We start from the raw sequence: 18,647 nt of genomic DNA, 5'->3' as shown, positions 1-18,647 counted from the left end.
CATTAAAGTTGGCGAAAGCAACCTAGAAAAGGATCAACAGTTTTTATCCTACTGGCAAAATTAACTTCACATGTACCAGAAATCCTTTCTAGGGTCATCTAACATTAAGCCATAAGTTAAACCCTCTCCATCTACCCGAAGGGCGGCAAAACAATGAATAAAATTAGACGCTTGCCTGAAATGAGATATACTTTAGATTCAGTCAGCTGCCGGTCAAACCCTAATTTTGGATTAATTCAGCTGCAAAACCTGCCATGTGTATCTCACTAGCTTTGTCTTTAGTTTGGTTTTGGCTAAGACATAATCTATAGTATCTTAAGTCTTCATTTGTTTTATTTGCTCATTAATCAATGATGTGCAGGCAACCGGATGTACAGTGTCTCATCACCATGGATAGATCCAAGTTTGACATGAATTTTGAGCAAGGATTCAATTATCACCTAATTTGCACGCATGTGTTAGAAATATTTTAATCTTCGTTGAGATCATGCAGTACGAAGGAGGTGTGATAATATTACAAAAGTGGCGACACAAAGATTTATTTATGGTAGTTTTGAGTACATATAGCATATCCACATATAGATTTGCTTAATTTACACTTTTCTGTGATCTTCCATAAGGCCAGGGTAGTCAGTTATAATTCTTGGCTTAGGCTTATAGGAAGATATAGCAACTCCTACGCAACTCCATTTCCTAAATCCTTGAAAAAGAGAAGAAACATAGAAGAAAGAAAATAAAAACATCTGACAATTTCCCCTTGTTTCGTTTGTCCAAAACTTCAACTCAAAACAAAGCAGTATCCTCGTCTAATGACATGCTATTGAGCTGATCCTCTTGGTCCTGAGGAGCTACTATTGCTCCATCATCAAAGAGCCATTTCTCCAGCAATGTGAGAGGCACTTGCTGGTGGTGGATCTGGTCCAAAACTGGCTTGTTTTCCTCCTGGAAGACACACCCTTGGTCTGGCGTCAAGTTCGGTTTCTCATCAGGCACCGATGCCACCGATTGAGAGCCGTCAGAGACCGAAGAATTGAAGCTGAGCAGCGAGTACTCGGGGCCCTGATGGTGATCCGGCGTTGTTGCACCTTCACTTGAGCTTGAACCGCTAGTTGGAATGAAACTGTTGAAGGAATAATCTTGAGCAGCGTTGTGATTAGGCCCTGGGGATGATTTTGTGGCTTGGGCTGATTTGGCGGAGTTCTTCATCCACCCTTCAAGCAATCTTGCTATGTTCTCTGTATTTGATGCATAAGTGCAGGATGATGCCGTTGACGGGTATGATGGTCTAGTACCGTTACCAGAATCAATGTTGTGGCCATCATGATCAGATGGTTTTGAGTCGGCCAAAGGGCTTGTTGATGATTTGTCCAGAGACAAAGCCTCGCAGAGAGCTTGTTTGGCCATTTGGATGTCTGTCTGTAGCCTCCTCTCCCACTGACCCTTTGAGATGGAGTGGGAGCTGGATCTGAACTCTTCATGGCCATGGCCGTCCAGGCCTGGTTGGAGCTTCTTGAGCTTCTTCTTCAAGTGGGTGTTCCAGTAGTTCTTGATGTCATTGTCAGTCCTCTGTGGAAGATAAGAAGCTATAGCTGCCCACCTGAAAAAGAAAGATTTAGAAGAACAAAACCATGATTTATTATTCCTTTCACACATAAGAAGATGAATTAATTAAATTATGAGGATATGGTAATTAGTTTGGAAGTGTATCAATCCCTTTTGGTATTTGCAAAGTTAGATAGGATCAATTAGAAATTTTGAATTAGGGTATTTAGTTTTTTCTTTACCTGTTACCAAGAAGGGCCTGAAGATGGACGATCATCTTTTCCTCATGATCAGTGAAGTTGCCACGCTTGATGCCAGGCCTGAGGTAATTAGTCCATCTAAGCCTGCAGCTCTTGCTGCATCTAAGCAAACCTTTTGAAACACCACCAAACAAAACAAAGAAATAATAAGTCGATGGAGAGAGACAGAGAATGAAAATGAATCTTAACCCTTTACATGTTATTAATTCGAGAAAAAGGAAAATGGCAGACCCAAGTGAGGGAGCTACAGGTGCAAGCCCATTAATACCCAAGAATTTAATGAACAAACCAACTAAAGGAGAGCATCGGCAATATCAAGATGAGACCCCCAAAGAAACAAAGTGGAGTGGAACGGGGAAAGGGAAAGCTCACAACCACAGAGAGAGAGAGAGAGAGAGAGAGAGAGAGATGATGAAGACGGAATTTGCAAAAGAAAAATGCATAAAATCTGTATGGTACCTGTATTGGTGGGAACAGATCTCCAATTCCCAGGTCCATGATCCTGAATGTAAGAGACCAGGATGATGTCTTCTTCTGGAGTCCACGGACCTTTCTTCACTCCAATCTTGTCACAGCATGGTGGTCTTCCCATTTTCTTTCTTTCTTTCTAGTGGAACGCTCACAAATCTTCTCTTCTTCTTCTCGGATATATCTCTCTGTATGAGGAAATTGCGCAGAGAGACAAGCGTCCAAGTTAGGGGTCGCTCTTTGTCTGCTATCACATATATATAGAGAGACGGATCAGGAAAAGAACAAAGGGCGACTTAGACGCTGACCCAGAAAGAGGTAAAAAAAAGGATAACACACCCACATACACACATTACACTCCAAAGTAGTCAAAACGGACAGCAATGAGCATTTACTCTCTTGCTTGCAAAAAGTCAGCTATGCTTAGACTCTCTCTCTCTCTCTCTCTCTCTCTCTCTCTCGCTCACTGTGCGCCTCACAAAGCCGTGTGGCATTGAATACGGGCACCGTGTTGGCACCGAGAAAGAAAAGAAAGTCCAAGAAACCCTTGTTTACTTTTGTTATTTCAAACGGGTGTGTTTCAAGAAGCAAGCAGTTACCCTCAGTGAATTTATCCGCGATTCACAGTAGAAACTTTGTCAACTACGGGTCACTGGTGTTTCTTTTTATATACTTTTGGTGACGGTGCTGTAAAAAAAAAATACGTTTTTTCTCTGCCACAACACACATACAATGTTCAAGAGATCCATAGTAATTACTATGTTTCAGTCTAGGTCTGGCGAACACAACATGAATGGCACAGCAACTGTTCTGTCCTTCGGGCAAACTTATTTGGGCTAATTGTGTTTTGGTTAGCTTCTTTGTATACGGACAATTTAATTTTGTCTCTCTTTTACTTATGGGGATGTGAAGGGTTTATTTGCTCCTGTATTGAAAATTGGACTCTCTCTTGGCGGTGCAATAATTTTACCGTTCGGCCTTAAAAGTTTTACAGATGGAATAGCGGAGGACACCCCGTCGCAGTCATTATTGAGTCTTGAAAATGCATCATCTGTTAAGAGGAAAAACAAGAGAATTGTGCTGATTAACTTCTAGGCTTTAAGACTGACCAAAAAAAAAAAAAACTTCTAGGCTTTAAGAACCCATTAAATTTTTGTGGGCTACTCGCTCTTCGATGATTAACGAATTGTTCACAAATTTATTGCCCACTTATGCGAAAATAGGTTTAGAGAAACTACCGCGTTCGTGCAAATTGCCCTGGTAATTTAAGACAAAAGATGAGGCAGAGAGAGAGAGAGAGAGAGAGAGAGAGAGAGAGAGCAGAAATTACGTAAGGATTTCAAGTTCCAACGGCTGGTCACGATAGCTTAAAATAAATATATGTTGCTTCCAATATTAACTTCGAATTAAAAGCAAAATAGTAAATTGTCTGAGCAGATAGTGTGGTGACTAAGTGAATTGAGACATGACGTAAGGGATCAGATTTTATCAACACTCGACGATTACAAAATGCACACCCCTTTGGTACACATTTGTCCTTTTCATTTGTTTGATGACGCCTCCAATGTGAAGATTCCAAGTAGGCTTTGCTTACTTACTACAATGTGACTTGTCGAGGGTTAGGGTTTCCGTTATTAGATAAAGTAGCGTTTTACGTCAATGCAAGTACGTCGATTGAGGGAGCAAATGCAATTTGAAATCTGGAAAATGGTTTAGGGACACGTAACAAATGCCTGTCATATCAGTCGGTCAAAATCTTTACAGGTCAATTCAAGTAGCAAATTGGTGCAGTGCGAACGATACTACCAATGATTTTTTTTTTTTTTCTTTTTTGGTGAAAACCAATGTATGCTTTAGGGGCACTGACTAAATGTCCATATAGAAAAAGTTTTGCATTTCCAAAGTATCATTTTTGACGTTTTATGTACAACCAGTTTAATTAATCTTTCTTAGATATAGTTGGACACCTTTTAAGAAGAACCTAATGTGAATTAATGGGGGAACACACCGTCATAATCTACGGAACCAATAATTGAAAAAGGACACAATTTGAGAAGTTAGCATACTGGTGGAGATAGAAGCAAGTTAATCTACTCGTGATCTACTATAGTTCAACTCGTAAGTAACTTGAACTTTGTTAGATTCTTTTTGAGTTTACATCGAGCTAGAGTAGTTAATTCAAGGGTTAATGCATTGAAAAACCAAAAGCGGTATTTTGTGATAAATTTACCCCAAACTATTTTTGACCACCAAAAACCCCAAACTGGTATACGTTTGACAAATTTACTCTAAACTAGTACACTTGTGACAAATTTACCCTCTATTAATTTTAGTTAAATTTTCTTGTTAAATTATAAAGTTAAATAACACATGACAATTGACCGGTATATCAATTTGGGATTTTACACTCTGTTTGTCATAGTTTATAATTTTGTGATTTTTGTGGTATTAATCTAATTTTCGGAGGGTATATTAGTCACAAATTTATCGGTTTTGGGTTTTTTGTGGTCGAATAAATTAATTTTGGGTAAATTTGTCATAAATGTACTAGTTTAGGGTTTTTATAGTTAGTTGGGGTAAATTTGTCACAGGTGTACCAGTTTGGGGTTTTTTATGGTCAAAAAAATAGTTTGGGGTAAATTTGTCACAAGTGTACCGGTTTGAGGTTTTTTAAGGTATTAACCCTTAATTCAATGGAGCTCGAACTTTAAAATATCTTACTTGAGCAGCTCGCAAGGCTAGTTGAGTAATTATATATTTTGTTATTTTTTAATCATACTTATAGATATAAATGAACAGATAAACTTGTTGTGTACATTTAGAATATGAGCTCGAGCTCGAGTTTAATTCTAGTCTCGACTAAAACTTATTGACTAGCTATAGACAATGTTTGTTATACTTCTTTAAATAGTTGTGTCGATGTGAATTTTTGCAAGAGAAATATATGCAGAAAAATCTAATGAAATAAATATTCATATCAATCAACTTCTTCGCTTAAGTTTATGGGAAGTTTTATTGATAGTGGATCCGAACCCCATCATGTTTAATTTGTCCTCTGATTAAAAGAAACTATGAACCGTAAAATTGTAATATTTATGGACTCATTGTACAAGTACACGCAACATTTCAATCCAGTAAAATAATATCAATAACAATAACCATGGAAACATAAGTGAGGATGTAAATTACCCTCTCTTGATAGCTTTCTTTCGTTTGTCGAAATGTTCACATTTGCGCCATCGAATTATTGAGAAGAAGGGGAGCAAGCTATTTTTGTAAATATTTATAATGTTTTCTTCTATCTTCCATTTGCTCATATGAACTTATAGCGAGTTAGAGGTGATTTTTTCAAGATCATTTTCCAATTCGATAAATTCAGTTTCCCCTCTTTATGCAAATTCTCCCTAATTTTATATTGTAACCGATGTTGTCTATCCTTTTATTTCAACAAGAGTTGATGTATATCTCATCATTCATGGTAATGCGTCGCAGAGAGAATTAACACATGGTCATCTTACTAAATTTTAAAGAAAATCACAATATTTCTTTAATCGACTATGCATATCCAGAATTTCCTCTGTTTATATTTTTAGAATAGAAACATTCATGTATTATTTCCTTTTCTATGAAAATTTCATTGCCAACATTTGTTTGTTAGTATATTTTGCATTTTTTGATGTTTGAAGTTAATTATTTGTACTAAATTTATAGATTATAATACAGTTGTATCGTGATCATTTTTGTTGTTGTATTTTTTAGTTATATTACCATATTTAATACGTTATATAAACAGTCATGACACAATAGTAAAATATTAGCGGCCTCATACTTTAACATCTTTACGAGAAAAAGAAATTGATATTAAACTGGAGCAAGAGATGGTGTGTGTAGAAGCTTCAATAATATTGCAATAAAGATGTAAAAATATGTATTAAGATAGTAATTTTAGTTAAAAAAAAGAAATAAAAATAAAAGAAAAATCACCAGAATGATAATAGATGATTAAAAATATTTTTCATAAATTGACGAACTTTATTGGATATACTGAATATTGATTGTTATTTCTTGATATTTACAGGGTTTTTTATGTGATATTTTTAACTCAAATAGTTTTAAATTTATTTTATTTTTTCAAATATCATAGGTTGTTATGCGATCACACTCACACTTAAATATTCCTTTTTGCGGACATGGACCACAATGGCCATTAAGAGCTTTATACAAGCCAACTCATCCTATTTTTCAAATCTCGAGATTATAGATTGATTGCAACATTCAACAGAGAAAATATGTATTTTTTCTACAATTTATTAGCAAAATATTTGCTATAATCACTTAGTTAAATCCTCCATTATAAAGTTGCTGGAAAAATCGTGCGTCATGTGGTATGTTGCGACTAGGGAAAGTAACTTTAGATTGATCACATACATTTGACGTGAAAGAAAATCATTTATTGATTAAGCAAACCAAACTAATTATGTACTTAGATATCTTAAGCATCAATCATTAATCCAATCTAACTTATGCCTGTCTCCTTTTGTACTAACAAAACCACTTTAGAGAACAATATCCATCCCTGTACTTTCTCTCAATGTTCGAGGGGAGTTTGATAGGGCATGCCATGTATGGTTAAGGTAGCATCCTTCCTTTTCTATGCAAATCGAAACAATCATATAATTTACTCCTCCTAACTATTCACATACTAATTCGGAAATATTTTCTCCGCTCAATTTTTGCCGAGTGGATGTAGGTGCCTCCAATCACATCACAGAATCAAATCTGCACTATTTGTATAGCCTTGATGTACCAAATGACTCGTTATCGGTTCGAACTCAAATCAATGTATTTGAACATATTGCATCATAGATTTACATGCTATTGGATGCATACCTCCATCACGGGTCGTTATATGTGCATGCGCATCAAACGGGTGACATGTACCTACTTCGACAAGAGGCGATCGTGTTTACATTGAATCAAACCAATTAGGCTCAATTTGAAATCCCACAGGTGAGCCGATAATGAGGCGAGACTTGATAGCTGTGGCGAGCAACCATCATGTAGGAGATTTCTCCAGAAAAGAAACCCCCGCATGAGCTAGGTTTCCTCACCTCCTCTCTTGAAAACAGAGCCACCATATGACGGCACAAACGTTGGCTTTAGATTCACATTCTCTTGTCGATGGTCCCTTTAGGAAGATGATATGTGCAATTAGTCCCACATCTTCTGGAAGATAAGGCAGAAATATTAGGCCTTGTTTTTTAGTTTTTCTAATTAATGCATTTTTTTTTTATCAATGTATAATACGTGTTGCATGGTGACAGGAGGGGAGAGAGAGAGAGAGAGAGAGAGAGGGGCATCTGGCTCACTGAGTAAGACCATATTATTGGGCTTGGGCCCATTAATTAATGATTGTGATGACACAACGAAAGAAAAACAATAACAAAAAAGTGTGAAATTATTTGCCTTCTACATTTATGCGCTATATTAAATTCTTCCGTACTACTGCGCAAATAAATATATAAAATACGTAGAGAAAAGGGGAAATTTTGTATAAATAAGGGGTTATATTACTAATCAGAATATTGGGATGCATATAATATATCTGCAATATTTGTTTTTGTACCAAATTTCAAAAGAAATTCCTAATTTATCTACGAAAGTGATAGACAATTGCTATCCATGATGAATAAGGCACGAAATCTGTGGAATTGTGCAAAGCCAAATGCAGTGTTTTAGGTTGGATAGTGTGAGGACGAGGGTTATACACTGCCTCTCCATTTGTCTTCACCTCTATATTAAATGGTTTTGTGTCATTGTACCCGGAATTGGAGCTGGAGACATATAATTAAAGAAGAATTCATTGTCTTAGGGTTATGTTAGACGGAGGTTACAATGAAACTTCATGGATCATATTGCAGTACATTTGTTTCCACATAAAACCTCAAGAAAAGTCAAGAAGCATCCAAAGATCTATACGATATCGATATGATAGAAATCGCATACCTTCATTTGAGGAGATCATTAGAGAAATCATAAGTCTGAGCTTGTTAGTATATCTGTTTGAACCCGTCTTTGCTTAAAAATTTTAAGTTAAGAAATTATATTAGTTGCTTCACATTATGTCATATCTCTTAAGGGATAATTCATTTGCCTATCACCCATTTACACAAGCACCTTAAGACTCTACCTACTTTATTTCGAGAAACTAGAAAACCCCCGATATATGTAAGGAATGGACATTTCTCTTATTCCTTTTATGGATAAAAAAATGAATATCAAGATAGGCAATAATGAAATCGATATTTGCTAAATCCGTCGAAGAGATGAAATATACTTAGTGGCTCTCTCAATTGTTCATCATTTATAGAGGTTGTTATAATACACATGTAAGTTGTGTTAAAGAAATCTTAATATATTTTAATTGGCTCATTACTCATTAATTTAAGCTTATTAGTAAAAATAGGTCCGGCTAGATATATTGACAGGCTTGGACTTTAGATTGACAGGCTCGAACTCTGGATTGACAGGCTGGGATTTTGGCTCTCTTTTGGCAATTTCCTTAAAAAAAGTACCAGACTTTTACAACGCGCTTCTAACAGAGATAGTACATGCATTTTTCACGTGCCTCTCTATATTGTTGGTTGTTGCAGATTGAATTACGATTGAGTTATATCGTAAGAGATCATATGTGAACAAAATATCGTACCATATCAACCGTGAGGACAGCACTCGAGTACCCCGTTATAGATGAACAAGACATTATTGTATCTTTGTACGGAGGAATTCACATACTAAGTTACCCCAAAGCACGACTCGTTCAAATCCTTTGTATACTGCCAAATAAATTCAAAAAGTGGGAGAAACAAGAAGTTGAATGCTGCACTAGGAACATTGCGTATGTCTTTATTCAAGTTCGTGTTCAGCAAAAATACAAAAGAAATATAAAGATATGATGAATATAAGGGACACCATTGAAAATGGAAGTACTTGTCTACGTCAGTCCGTCGATTATGACAATACATTTATCTCGATGTTAGGACAGTTGTCCCCTCCTAGGAATGATGGCCCTCGAAGCCTTTAGTACGCAAAAATTATCAATTTTTTTTTTAAATTTAACATATTTATATCAATTCAACCATTAACTTTTTAATTCGAATAATTTAGTCATAAACTTTTGAAATTTGCTATTTAACTTTAAACCTTTCAATTTTACTAATTTAATTATTAACATTTTGATCATTTATTTATTTAGTCTTAAATCTTTTTATGATATACCAATTTATGTGCTGTTTAGTAACGTTCCGAATAACACAAATTTATATTCTTTTATTTCCTAAAACAGAAATAGAACAAAAACACGTTTGATAATTTTTTTATTTTCAAGAATAGATTTAGAACAAAAATAAGAAAAAAAAAAAAAAAATTGTTTCTTATTCCCAAGAACAACTCAAGAAACAAGCTTTTTTTCTTTTCTTTCTTTTTCTCTTGCTCTTTTCTTCCCTAGCTGGTTGCCGGCCAAACGAGGCTTGGTGACCTTGTTAGCCCCTAGTGAGACCGTGGCTGGACGAGGCTCGACCTAGCCCAGATTTGGCAAGGTTGAGCCTTGCCTAGCCACCATGTGGTCGGCATCGCCTAGGTTGATGTCGCCTGGCCTCGAGGTGGCTAGGCGAGGCTGGGGGGGGGTGGGGTCGCCCAACCACGGCAAGGTCGAGCCTCACTTAGCCACGGCGAGGCTCGACCTTGCTCAACCACTGCGAGGCCGACCTCACGGTAGCTAGCAAGGTCAAGCCTTGCCGATGGTCGGGCGAGGCTCGACCTTGCTAGATTAGAGGCTCGACCTGCCTCACCCAGCTAGGGTGAGGCCAAGCATTGTCGTGGGGGACCTTGTTAGTGGTTGGCGTGGCTCCCCAAAGGCACGTGACCTCGCCGGCCTCTTGTCCAGCCGATCATTGATCGGCCATGGCCAAGGTCGATGATCGGCTAAGAGGAAGGAGAAGAAAAAAAAAGGAAAGAAAAAGAAAAAATGTAATAAAATTATTAATATATTAAAAGAAATTCTAAGTCACAAAAATATTTGGGGTTGTACCAAATGTATTTCTGTTTCCATAACAATTTTTTTTTTTATAGTTACAAAATATCTTAAAATGCTTAAAAGCGTTATCGAGAATAGAAATAGAAAAAAAGTGTTTTTGAAAAAAAAAACTGTTTATGGAAATAGAAACGTTACCATACGTACCTTTAAAACATTGACGCAAACGATTTTTTTTTTGCATTTTTTAAATTTATTCCAATTTTTTATTCTTTTCTTTTTTCTTTCCTTTTTTTTTTTTCAACTCTTAGCCATCGAGGATGTGGAGGTCATCGGTCATAGATGATGGCCAGTGACCTTTGCTTGGCTTGAGCGAGGTGTTGAGGCCCCTATTGGGTTTGGGTGAAAGCATCATAGTCCTCACCTAGATCAAGTGAGGCCATTGCCACCCTTACCAATCAACAAGCAAGAGTTGGAAAAAAAGAGAGGAAAATAATAATAAAAAAAGTAAAAAAAATTATCCATATCAATGCCAAGTATGTTACACAGGATAGTTGGTGGCCATGTTAGCATTTTTTGGGAAAAATTGGTCGGAAGGATGAAATTGGTAAATCATCAAATCGTATAAAGGTTTTACACCAAATTGGTTAAATGCTTGGACTAAATTGACACGATCTAAAAGATTTATGATTCAATTAGTAAATTGTCAAAAAACTTTGGGATCAAATCAACATGAACGAACCACCGCCCGCGGTGGCCGCGATGGTTTCGCGCTTTCTCCCCCACCGAGGGGGGAGGGGTTCGAAACCCCGTATCCCCATTGTGCTACTCACCCACGGTTGGGATTGTGATGGTGGTCCAGTTAGCCCCGCGTCTCCATTGCGCGACTCACCGCGGCTGGGTTTGTGGTGGTGGTCCAGGTTCGCCGGGTTTCGCCGGTTGTTTCGGCTATTTGGGGTTCTCGGGTTACAAAAAAAAAAAAAATCAACATGAACGAAAGGTTGCATGTTTGAATTGGCACGGGATTCTTTTTTTTTTTTTTCGAGGTGGGTGTAGTAATTTCTCCGTTCTAGTACTTCAAGGTGGAGTAATTTCTCCCTTCTAGTACTCCAAGAACGCAATGCAGAGACGGAGACAGGTGCGAAGATGGGAGAGTTCGTGCCGGACTCTTCTTAAATCGACACACTCTCTTCTACCCTTCCTTCCCATAATTCCTCCACTTCATTTTACTTATTCATCTCGTCGTGACCATAAATACAAGAGTCCGATTCATTCATTGGGCGGGCGTTGATGTGGACGGCACCCCGTTGTACACCGTCAGGCCCACTACCACGGCCATGCCTCACGCCAGCATTCTCCGCCATGTTCCCACCTAATGAGTCATGACACGAGTCCAAGAATGGCGAGGTCGGATTTCTCAATCCCCCCTCCTTCCAATTCATCATGCATATGATGTATGGAGAGAGCATGGTGTAGGAATTTGCAGTGTTTTTGCCTTTCCAGAAATTTCCCTTTTTTCTGTACCCCAAAAAAACGACCCGGTTCGGCGAGGGATTGCGATGTTTTAAAGGCGATTGATGAGAAAGACGGGATTACTTATGGTTTGCACGAGTATGGGAAGCCCACCACCCCAGGTGCCTTTCCTTTCCTTTCCTTTTTTTAGAACCTGATTACCGGTCGCCGAAATATTTGTGCATGATTGTATCGAGACCTGTTTCACTTCGTACAGAGTGATAGACGTGATTAGACAGCGACGTTGATTATCTTTTTTATAAGTCGATAAAATCCCGAGATTAGTTTCGTAGTTAGTTTGCCATCAATTTCATGTCGTACAATGAAATAACGCGACTCTTAATCACTCCCAAGTCTTGGGCTCGTCGCTGTACTAGATCATCCCCACGTGGCTTCCCCATCTCATTTGAACTCCTGTCTTTCCCTCCCTCCGTAGATTATTGGCCGCCCTGTCCCTCATCCCTCACCCTCAGAGAAACATTGACCCACATCGGCCCGGACCCACCCGACGTCGAAATACCGTCCATCTCCTCCCCGTTCTCGACCCTTCCCGGTTCTGCGGCGCCCGCGGCGGCCGCCGGGGGCCAATGCGGAGCGGGGCGGCGGGGCCCCGCCCGGACTCGACGTCGCTGAGCCCGACACGTGTGTGGTCCCTAGAGATACAACGTAGTATCGAACGTAGTGGGAAAGAGAGGACGGATGGACGGACGAACGGGGTAAGGGGAGGGGGGGGGGGACCGATCGGGGGATGGACCCCTGGTGAGGAATTGATTGGGCTTTCTGGTAGGTGCGGATTGTAGCCCACGCCTAACCAACCCCTCCGCAGGGGACCCGCGGCGGGGGGCCGGCGCTGACTTGTCGCGATCCCGCTGGAGGAGAACGGTGGAGCGGGGAAGCCTTTGTCGGCACATGCGGGCTGGTCGCGACACCTGTCGCCGTTGGATTTAATGAAGGAGGGAAGAGATGATCTTGGGGTTGATGAGGTCTGGTCCGCTCGAGTGGCGGACGCTCGTTTGGGCCAGAGGCCCACTTCTGGCAGGGGAATGGAATTGACGTTGCTGCTGATCTCAAAGTTTAGGATTGACGCTCCCACCCCATTAAAGGTTTGGTGCCCTGCCTTAAATGGGAAAAGTTGAACGTGCTCCATGGGGTCGGATCTCCGCCACGGTCCGTTTGCTCAGGGCGACCGGTGCAGCAACCTCTCGAGGTTGTGGCGGTGATGGAGCCGGAGGCGACTATCTTGAGGGATCTGAGATGCCGGGATGCCTGTGGGCTCTTGCATGCATGACGGGAGCTGAGAACAGATTTGCTGACTAGGTAGGGTCAGAAATCATGCGGCCAGGGCATCAGGTCCGCTGACATGGGTTTTGTGGCCTATGTGCGACGAGGTTGGTAGAATACTTGGCGAGCCGGAAAGCGGGGTCGGGTTAACTAATCTTTTCGAGTCGGGGTCCAGGTGGCACAGAGCCGATATTAACCGCGAGTTACTTTTCCCAACCGTACACTGGGAATATACAGGCGTGTGAAAGTAGAAAGTGGATATGTTGGAGGATCTGTCATGTCACGCTAACAAGAAAGAGTGATCAAGGAGGATCCTATCCAATGGGGAAGGGATCATGGCCCCTGTTCTGCATAGATATATACAAAAACATCACCAACATTGCAGCCTCTCTATACCAGAGAATATCTTTAATATTTCGAGGCGAAAAGCCTCTGCTTCATGAACACAAAGCGGATATATCTTAGAATGTGGGGAAATCGATTCGACAGAAGTACAACAGGAAAGTAGGACTCGGTAATAAAGCTTTGTGTTTGTTGCAGATCCATGGAGAAGTTTTTACAGTATGAATTTAAACACATTCGATCCCTTTAAACTCTAAAGCTACTGACGTAAAATCTTGCGGTAGCTTCCAGAGTATATGCTTATGCGCATTATGAGATCTCTGGTGGCAAAGAGTCGAACTAATCACTGTCTGTAACATATTGAGATACTAAAGTTGCAAACATGGAGATATCAAATTGAGAAGCCTTCAAGATTCAAAATCCCCTGCAGAAAGCGGTACAGCTCCTCTGCAACGATGGATGGGTACTCCTCCTGTGGCAAGAGCGCACCTGGAACCTCCACGAATTTGGCAACCCCTTTGGCTCCTCGAAGGGCTTCCATCTCTGCTTTTGACCTCCTAGGAGAGCCTTCCGTTGACATGACTAGGACTGGCATCTTTCCCTCCAAACTGGCGAATAGCTGAAGAAATTCCTCTCGTGATTTCACGGGGTCAAGTAGACCTGTCAAGAAAGCGGCAGGCACATATCGGGCGCCTGGTCGTTTTGTTAGCCCGTACCTGCTGTCGACGATTTCTGGTGTCACATTGTCAGGGTTTGCATATACATGAGATTTATACTGGGATTGGATTGCCTTCTCGTTGCTAACCAGTGCGTTGTACACCATCCAGCCCAGAGCAGGGGCTCGTAGAGTGCCTCTAAGCAAACCATACCTGATAGAAAATCGAGCATGACAGAGTAAACTACTTCTGAACTCAGGGAATGGCGCTACTTACAGGGACCGAGGGGGACAATCTTTTTGAAAGGCTACCCAGAATGACGGTGGCAAGGACGAGCCATAGATTTAGTACATAGTGACATTTAAATATAAACTAGCTGAGAATGCGAAAGCGTATCTCATTTTTCAACATGAAAAGTGCCTTGGTGATCTAAATGCTTTGAGGAACAAGAAACCAAGTCCATATTGTTTCCAGGACAGATACTAAATCTGCACTCAAATCTTTTAGCGGATAATGCAACAATAAGCATGGGTGTGGATTAGCACAATGAATCACACGGGCCAAGACTAAAGTAATTAGCTTCTTTTTCTCCTCCATTTTTCCTTCTTTTACCTTCAAGTGGTTGGCTTTATCACTAACTTGCCACACTACACCACCAAGTAAACAAGTATGCACTTAGCCTCCCCCTTTTCATACTGTTAGATATAGGGCTGTGCAACTGGTCCGGTTCTACCTTGGAATCGGACCGGATCGCCCATAGAAACAGGTCTGATTTCCAGTCCCAAATTTTTGGAACCGGTATTGTGCGGGTAGGTTCCAGTTTTGGGTGCTGAACTTACCCACCCACTCACGAAACCGGTTAGAATTTTTTTTTTTAATAAGTTGGACAAAGATGATTTATTATTCTTAAATGAGATTAAGTACTCTATTGCTTTATATTTCTGGTTGGTTTGTATCGATATTTTACTTTGAGCCATTTTGTTGCTCATACTATTTTGTTGTAATTGCTATTTGTCTTTTTTTTTTTTTTTTTTTTTTTTTTCAATGAAGCAAAAAGAAAAAGGGAAAAAGAAAAAAGAAACTGGTTACTGGATAGAAGCTGGAATCGGATCAGACAAACAGGGTGGGTTCTAGGGTTGGTCCCAAGATAAACAGAGAATGTCAAGATTTCAAAAACTGGAAATCGGTTCTACTGGGGTAGAAGTTCCAAATCTAGAACCTACTCAACTCGCAACTGATCACCCGTAATTAGATAACACCTGCTACCTGGAAAGTGAAATTATAAAAAGAAACAAAAGAAACCCAAAATTACCTTGTTTCCATGTTGGAGTCTCGGCCAAACACAATAGGGAGAGGCCCAGCCCATGTCGGAGCAACCGCGGCAATGGCTCTAGGCTTCACCAAACCCTTTTTTGCAGCACGAGCTACGATTGTGGCAGCATGGCCTCCTCCAAAAACCACCAAATCATTTGCTGGTAATAACACGAGAGTTAGCGACAGTATCATCCGTACAACTTGAGAGACAAACAAGCCATATTAGAAGATAAAAGCTTTGAACAGAGCAGCAGACAAAATAAACCAGTAAGTAATTAAAGACGACTGGAATTTTAAGATAGCTGTGAGCAAGGTTGAAACTATTGAGCTCAAATTGCTTGTCCTTGTACAAAGCAAGCCAGACTAAAGGTTAGATCATGGAGCAGCCTCATGGCTGCATATACTAACCTCTTTTACTATATTGAAAAGAAATCTATCAGAATAATTAAAATTTTGTCTGTCCAACACCTTTAGAATTCTCTGACCCTCATAGAGAAAATCATGGACACTTCTGTAGCACATGTATCCGTATGTCAATCAACTTGTTTGCTTGATTGTACAAAAACATGATACCTTGTTAAAAGCATTGTAGGATTTCAACTGTTAAAAAGGCTTTATCACCAACACACCAGCACACTATGGTGTATGTAGTTGAAAAAGTTTCAAATGGAGGCTTCAATGAAGTAAATGTAATCATTTACGTGTATTTTACTTGGAACACACTACCTGAGTGACTAAGAGGGCTATCAGGCGCATTTATAAAATCAACCAGGAATTTCTCCATGACATCCGCGTCATAGTCCATCTTTAACCGATCAGAGTAGCCCAGACCAGGCCAATCCACAATAGTAGCATGCCAATTAACTTTACCAACTTGTTCGACTATATCTTTGGCCACTAGTCTCCATTCCTCTACGGTACTCACATCAGATATTGTCGGCACCATGAGGATATCTTTAGAAGCATCAGGGCTTTCGCTTTCATGCTTTTCGTAGTGGATGTTGATATCATTGTCCTTGAACTTCCACAGCCAATTGTTGGACTGAAATCAAATTGCAAACCATAAATAGCTGATGTCCACCTATTTGTAGTCACAATCATGTACTGCTTTATGTAACAACAAAATCATGTAACGCCCAAATTTTGCATGACAAGTTGGCCACTGTTTAATAATTGCTTTGCAAATGCAGGACCATCTAACCCTATAATCTAAGTCAAGATCAGCCAGTCTGCTTGCCTCTTTGTCAGGCAAATTTGGTCAGTCAATATCAGTCAGTCTACTTGCCTCTACATCAGACAAATTTGGTTAATATCAGCCAGTCTGCTGCACAACCACCAAAAATCACTGATAAAATGCCACTTCATATTTTACATTTAATTCCATAGTACAAGCCAACGCAAGCAAAGCAGCTAAAACATGTGTGATAAAAATCTCTATTCAAGAGGGAGACAAGTTTACATTTGCGAAACTTAGATCATTGGCAAACTGCCAAACACCAATTATCAAGGAGAATTGCACTAAACCTACTGTTGTATAAAGTAGGCATTCCAAAAGACTTATATTCTCACTTTTACTAAATTCTATTGAGTTTAAAGCAACGTTGAAAATAGAACTTTGGTGAAGAGCCTTTGGTGGTGGAAGTCGAGCAAATGGACCATGAACAAAGTCCAGAATATTAGCTTCTTCACGAAGCGAATTCGAGGCAGTGGCAAGTACATGAGCAAGCTGGAAATTTCTACACAAGTAAGCAAGAGGTAGCCAAGTCCAAGAACTATGTTGACTTCAGAAGCCAGCTTGCATCAAATGCAATGAAATGGTCTTTGGCAGCAACTTGAACCAATGAGAGGCAATCTATACTCGGTCCCATAGATATATGTTAATGTGTTTGATGTACTTCTCTCAGAAACAGAATGCGTTTAAGAAAAGCACAAGGTCGCAAGGTTTCAAATGTGAGTACAAGTGTTTAGGTAGGGAGAGCAATAGAGAGAGAGAAGGACTTGTTGTATCAAAATAATCAGCTCTTCCTGTATTGCCTCAACAGCCAAGTGCACACAAATTAGACGGTCTGTTGTGTCTTGGCAGATCGCTGCAACATACCTTCTCCACTTTACGAAGGGCAGAATGTATCCTTGAGGACAATTCTTCCACACCTCCAAATTTTACAGCACTTACAAGAGAGAGCAAACATTTCATGGTAAACAACACTTGAATTGAAAAACCCATCGCTAACCAGCAAATCATTCATGGGTTAAATAACATTCAAATCAAAAAACCCATCACGACCCATCAATTGTTTCAACCGCCCCCCACCCAATTAGCTCAGTCAATTCAACCACCCAACAGACAAGGTGAATTAAGGTAAATTGCAGGACTAGTACAAGCAGCACGTACCCTTGATGAGCTCGCGGGCTTGTCAGCAACCGAGACGCTGGAGTAATCCACGGAAGCCGAAAGGGCCTTAATCGACATGGGTCTTTGCACAGAGCAAAGTGCTTTACGGGCCTTCCAGTGAGCGAGCGCATGAGAAACGCAAAATGCTGCGCAAGAAGAAGCCATTGATCTTGCGGGCGCAACCAAGAGAGGATCTTCAGAGGCGGGTTAAGGAAAGAACTGGGATTTGAGGAAGAAAGATGACAGATTGGATGAACTGGAGCCGTCCGAACAGCGAACCAGACCCAAGAAGTCAGCCAAAACCAAGATCTTTCAGGACGTTCGTGACAAAATATCACTTTCCCCCCTCGTTTTCCTCTTTTGAGTGGACGGTGGATCTCGATTCTTTAACGATGATCCGAAATTTTGGCACGATTTTCTTCGACCATCTACCGTAGACGGATTAAAGAAATATTTAATGTTATAAATAGTGGCTCGTACAGGAGCTAAGCTAAAATTCTTTGAGCACGGTGTCATCAATCAAAAGTTCGTGCTATTTTAGTCTCTTTCATAGGATTCATACAAAGGTTCCTGTTCAACTTACAAGCTGATTTACTAGACATGTCCGTACGCGAGTATGTTGGGCTTTCTTGTCTTCTGCTTCTTTCCAGCCAGCCTGCTTTTGCTTTTCAGATTTGCTGTTCAAAGGAGAGTTTTCGTTTCGTACAACTCGAAAAAGAAATTTGCACTTTGAACACTAAACCTCCTCGGTCAAGGTTTAGTGCCTACCACCTGAACCACCGCGGCAAGTGGTTCCAAAGGAGATTTTTCATTTCGTACAACTCGAAAAAGAAATTTGCGTTGTATCA

The 18,647-nt window shown here is 40.1% G+C and overlaps 2 protein-coding genes across 2 annotated transcripts; both read right to left on the bottom strand.

The window, feature by feature from the left end:
- Positions 1 to 514: 514 nt before the first annotated feature.
- On the bottom strand, positions 515 to 2,454 carry LOC104419739 (myb-related protein 306). The gene is made up of 3 exons (XM_010031498.3): positions 2,262 to 2,454; positions 1,785 to 1,914; positions 515 to 1,597 (listed from the first exon to the last, which is right to left on the bottom strand). The coding sequence occupies exons 1-3, from the start codon at positions 2,392 to 2,394 to the stop codon at positions 784 to 786; spliced, it is 1,077 nt and encodes a 358-aa protein (XP_010029800.2). The 5' UTR covers positions 2,395 to 2,454; the 3' UTR covers positions 515 to 783.
- An 11,081-nt stretch (positions 2,455 to 13,535) lies between these two features.
- On the bottom strand, positions 13,536 to 18,304 carry LOC104419731. The gene is made up of 4 exons (XM_010031487.3): positions 17,800 to 18,304; positions 16,134 to 16,449; positions 15,406 to 15,565; positions 13,536 to 14,306 (listed from the first exon to the last, which is right to left on the bottom strand). Exons 1-4 carry the CDS (start codon positions 17,962 to 17,964, stop codon positions 13,829 to 13,831), a joined length of 1,119 nt encoding a protein of 372 aa, XP_010029789.2. The 5' UTR covers positions 17,965 to 18,304; the 3' UTR covers positions 13,536 to 13,828.
- Positions 18,305 to 18,647: the final 343 nt, after the last annotated feature.

The sequence above is a fragment of the Eucalyptus grandis genome, chromosome 2, assembly GCF_016545825.1.
Source record: "Eucalyptus grandis isolate ANBG69807.140 chromosome 2, ASM1654582v1, whole genome shotgun sequence".
NCBI classification, from domain to species: domain Eukaryota; kingdom Viridiplantae; phylum Streptophyta; class Magnoliopsida; order Myrtales; family Myrtaceae; genus Eucalyptus; species Eucalyptus grandis.
The sequence above is the reverse complement of the archived record's forward strand: the minus strand, read 5'-3'. Positions and strand labels throughout refer to the sequence as shown.

What these genes read in the sequence shown, in the direction of transcription:
- LOC104419739 (XM_010031498.3), bottom strand. Translation starts at nt 2,394, where the DNA reads ATGGGAAGACCACCATGCTGTGACAAGATTGGAGTGAAGAAAGGTCCG. An exon ending in ATCTGTTCCCACCAATACAG is followed by an intron (nt 1,915 to 2,261) that starts GTACCATACAGA and finishes GTGTTTCAAAAG; the next exon opens with GTTTGCTTAGATGCAGCAAG. An exon ending in CAGGCCCTTCTTGGTAACAG is followed by an intron (nt 1,598 to 1,784) that starts GTAAAGAAAAAA and finishes TTTCTTTTTCAG; the next exon opens with GTGGGCAGCTATAGCTTCTT.
- LOC104419731 (XM_010031487.3), bottom strand. Translation starts at nt 17,964, where the DNA reads ATGGCTTCTTCTTGCGCAGCATTTTGCGTTTCTCATGCGCTCGCTCAC. An exon ending in AGCCCGCGAGCTCATCAAGG is followed by an intron (nt 16,450 to 17,799) that starts GTACGTGCTGCT and finishes ATTTGATTTCAG; the next exon opens with TCCAACAATTGGCTGTGGAA. An exon ending in TAGCCCTCTTAGTCACTCAG is followed by an intron (nt 15,566 to 16,133) that starts GTAGTGTGTTCC and finishes TGTTATTACCAG; the next exon opens with CAAATGATTTGGTGGTTTTT.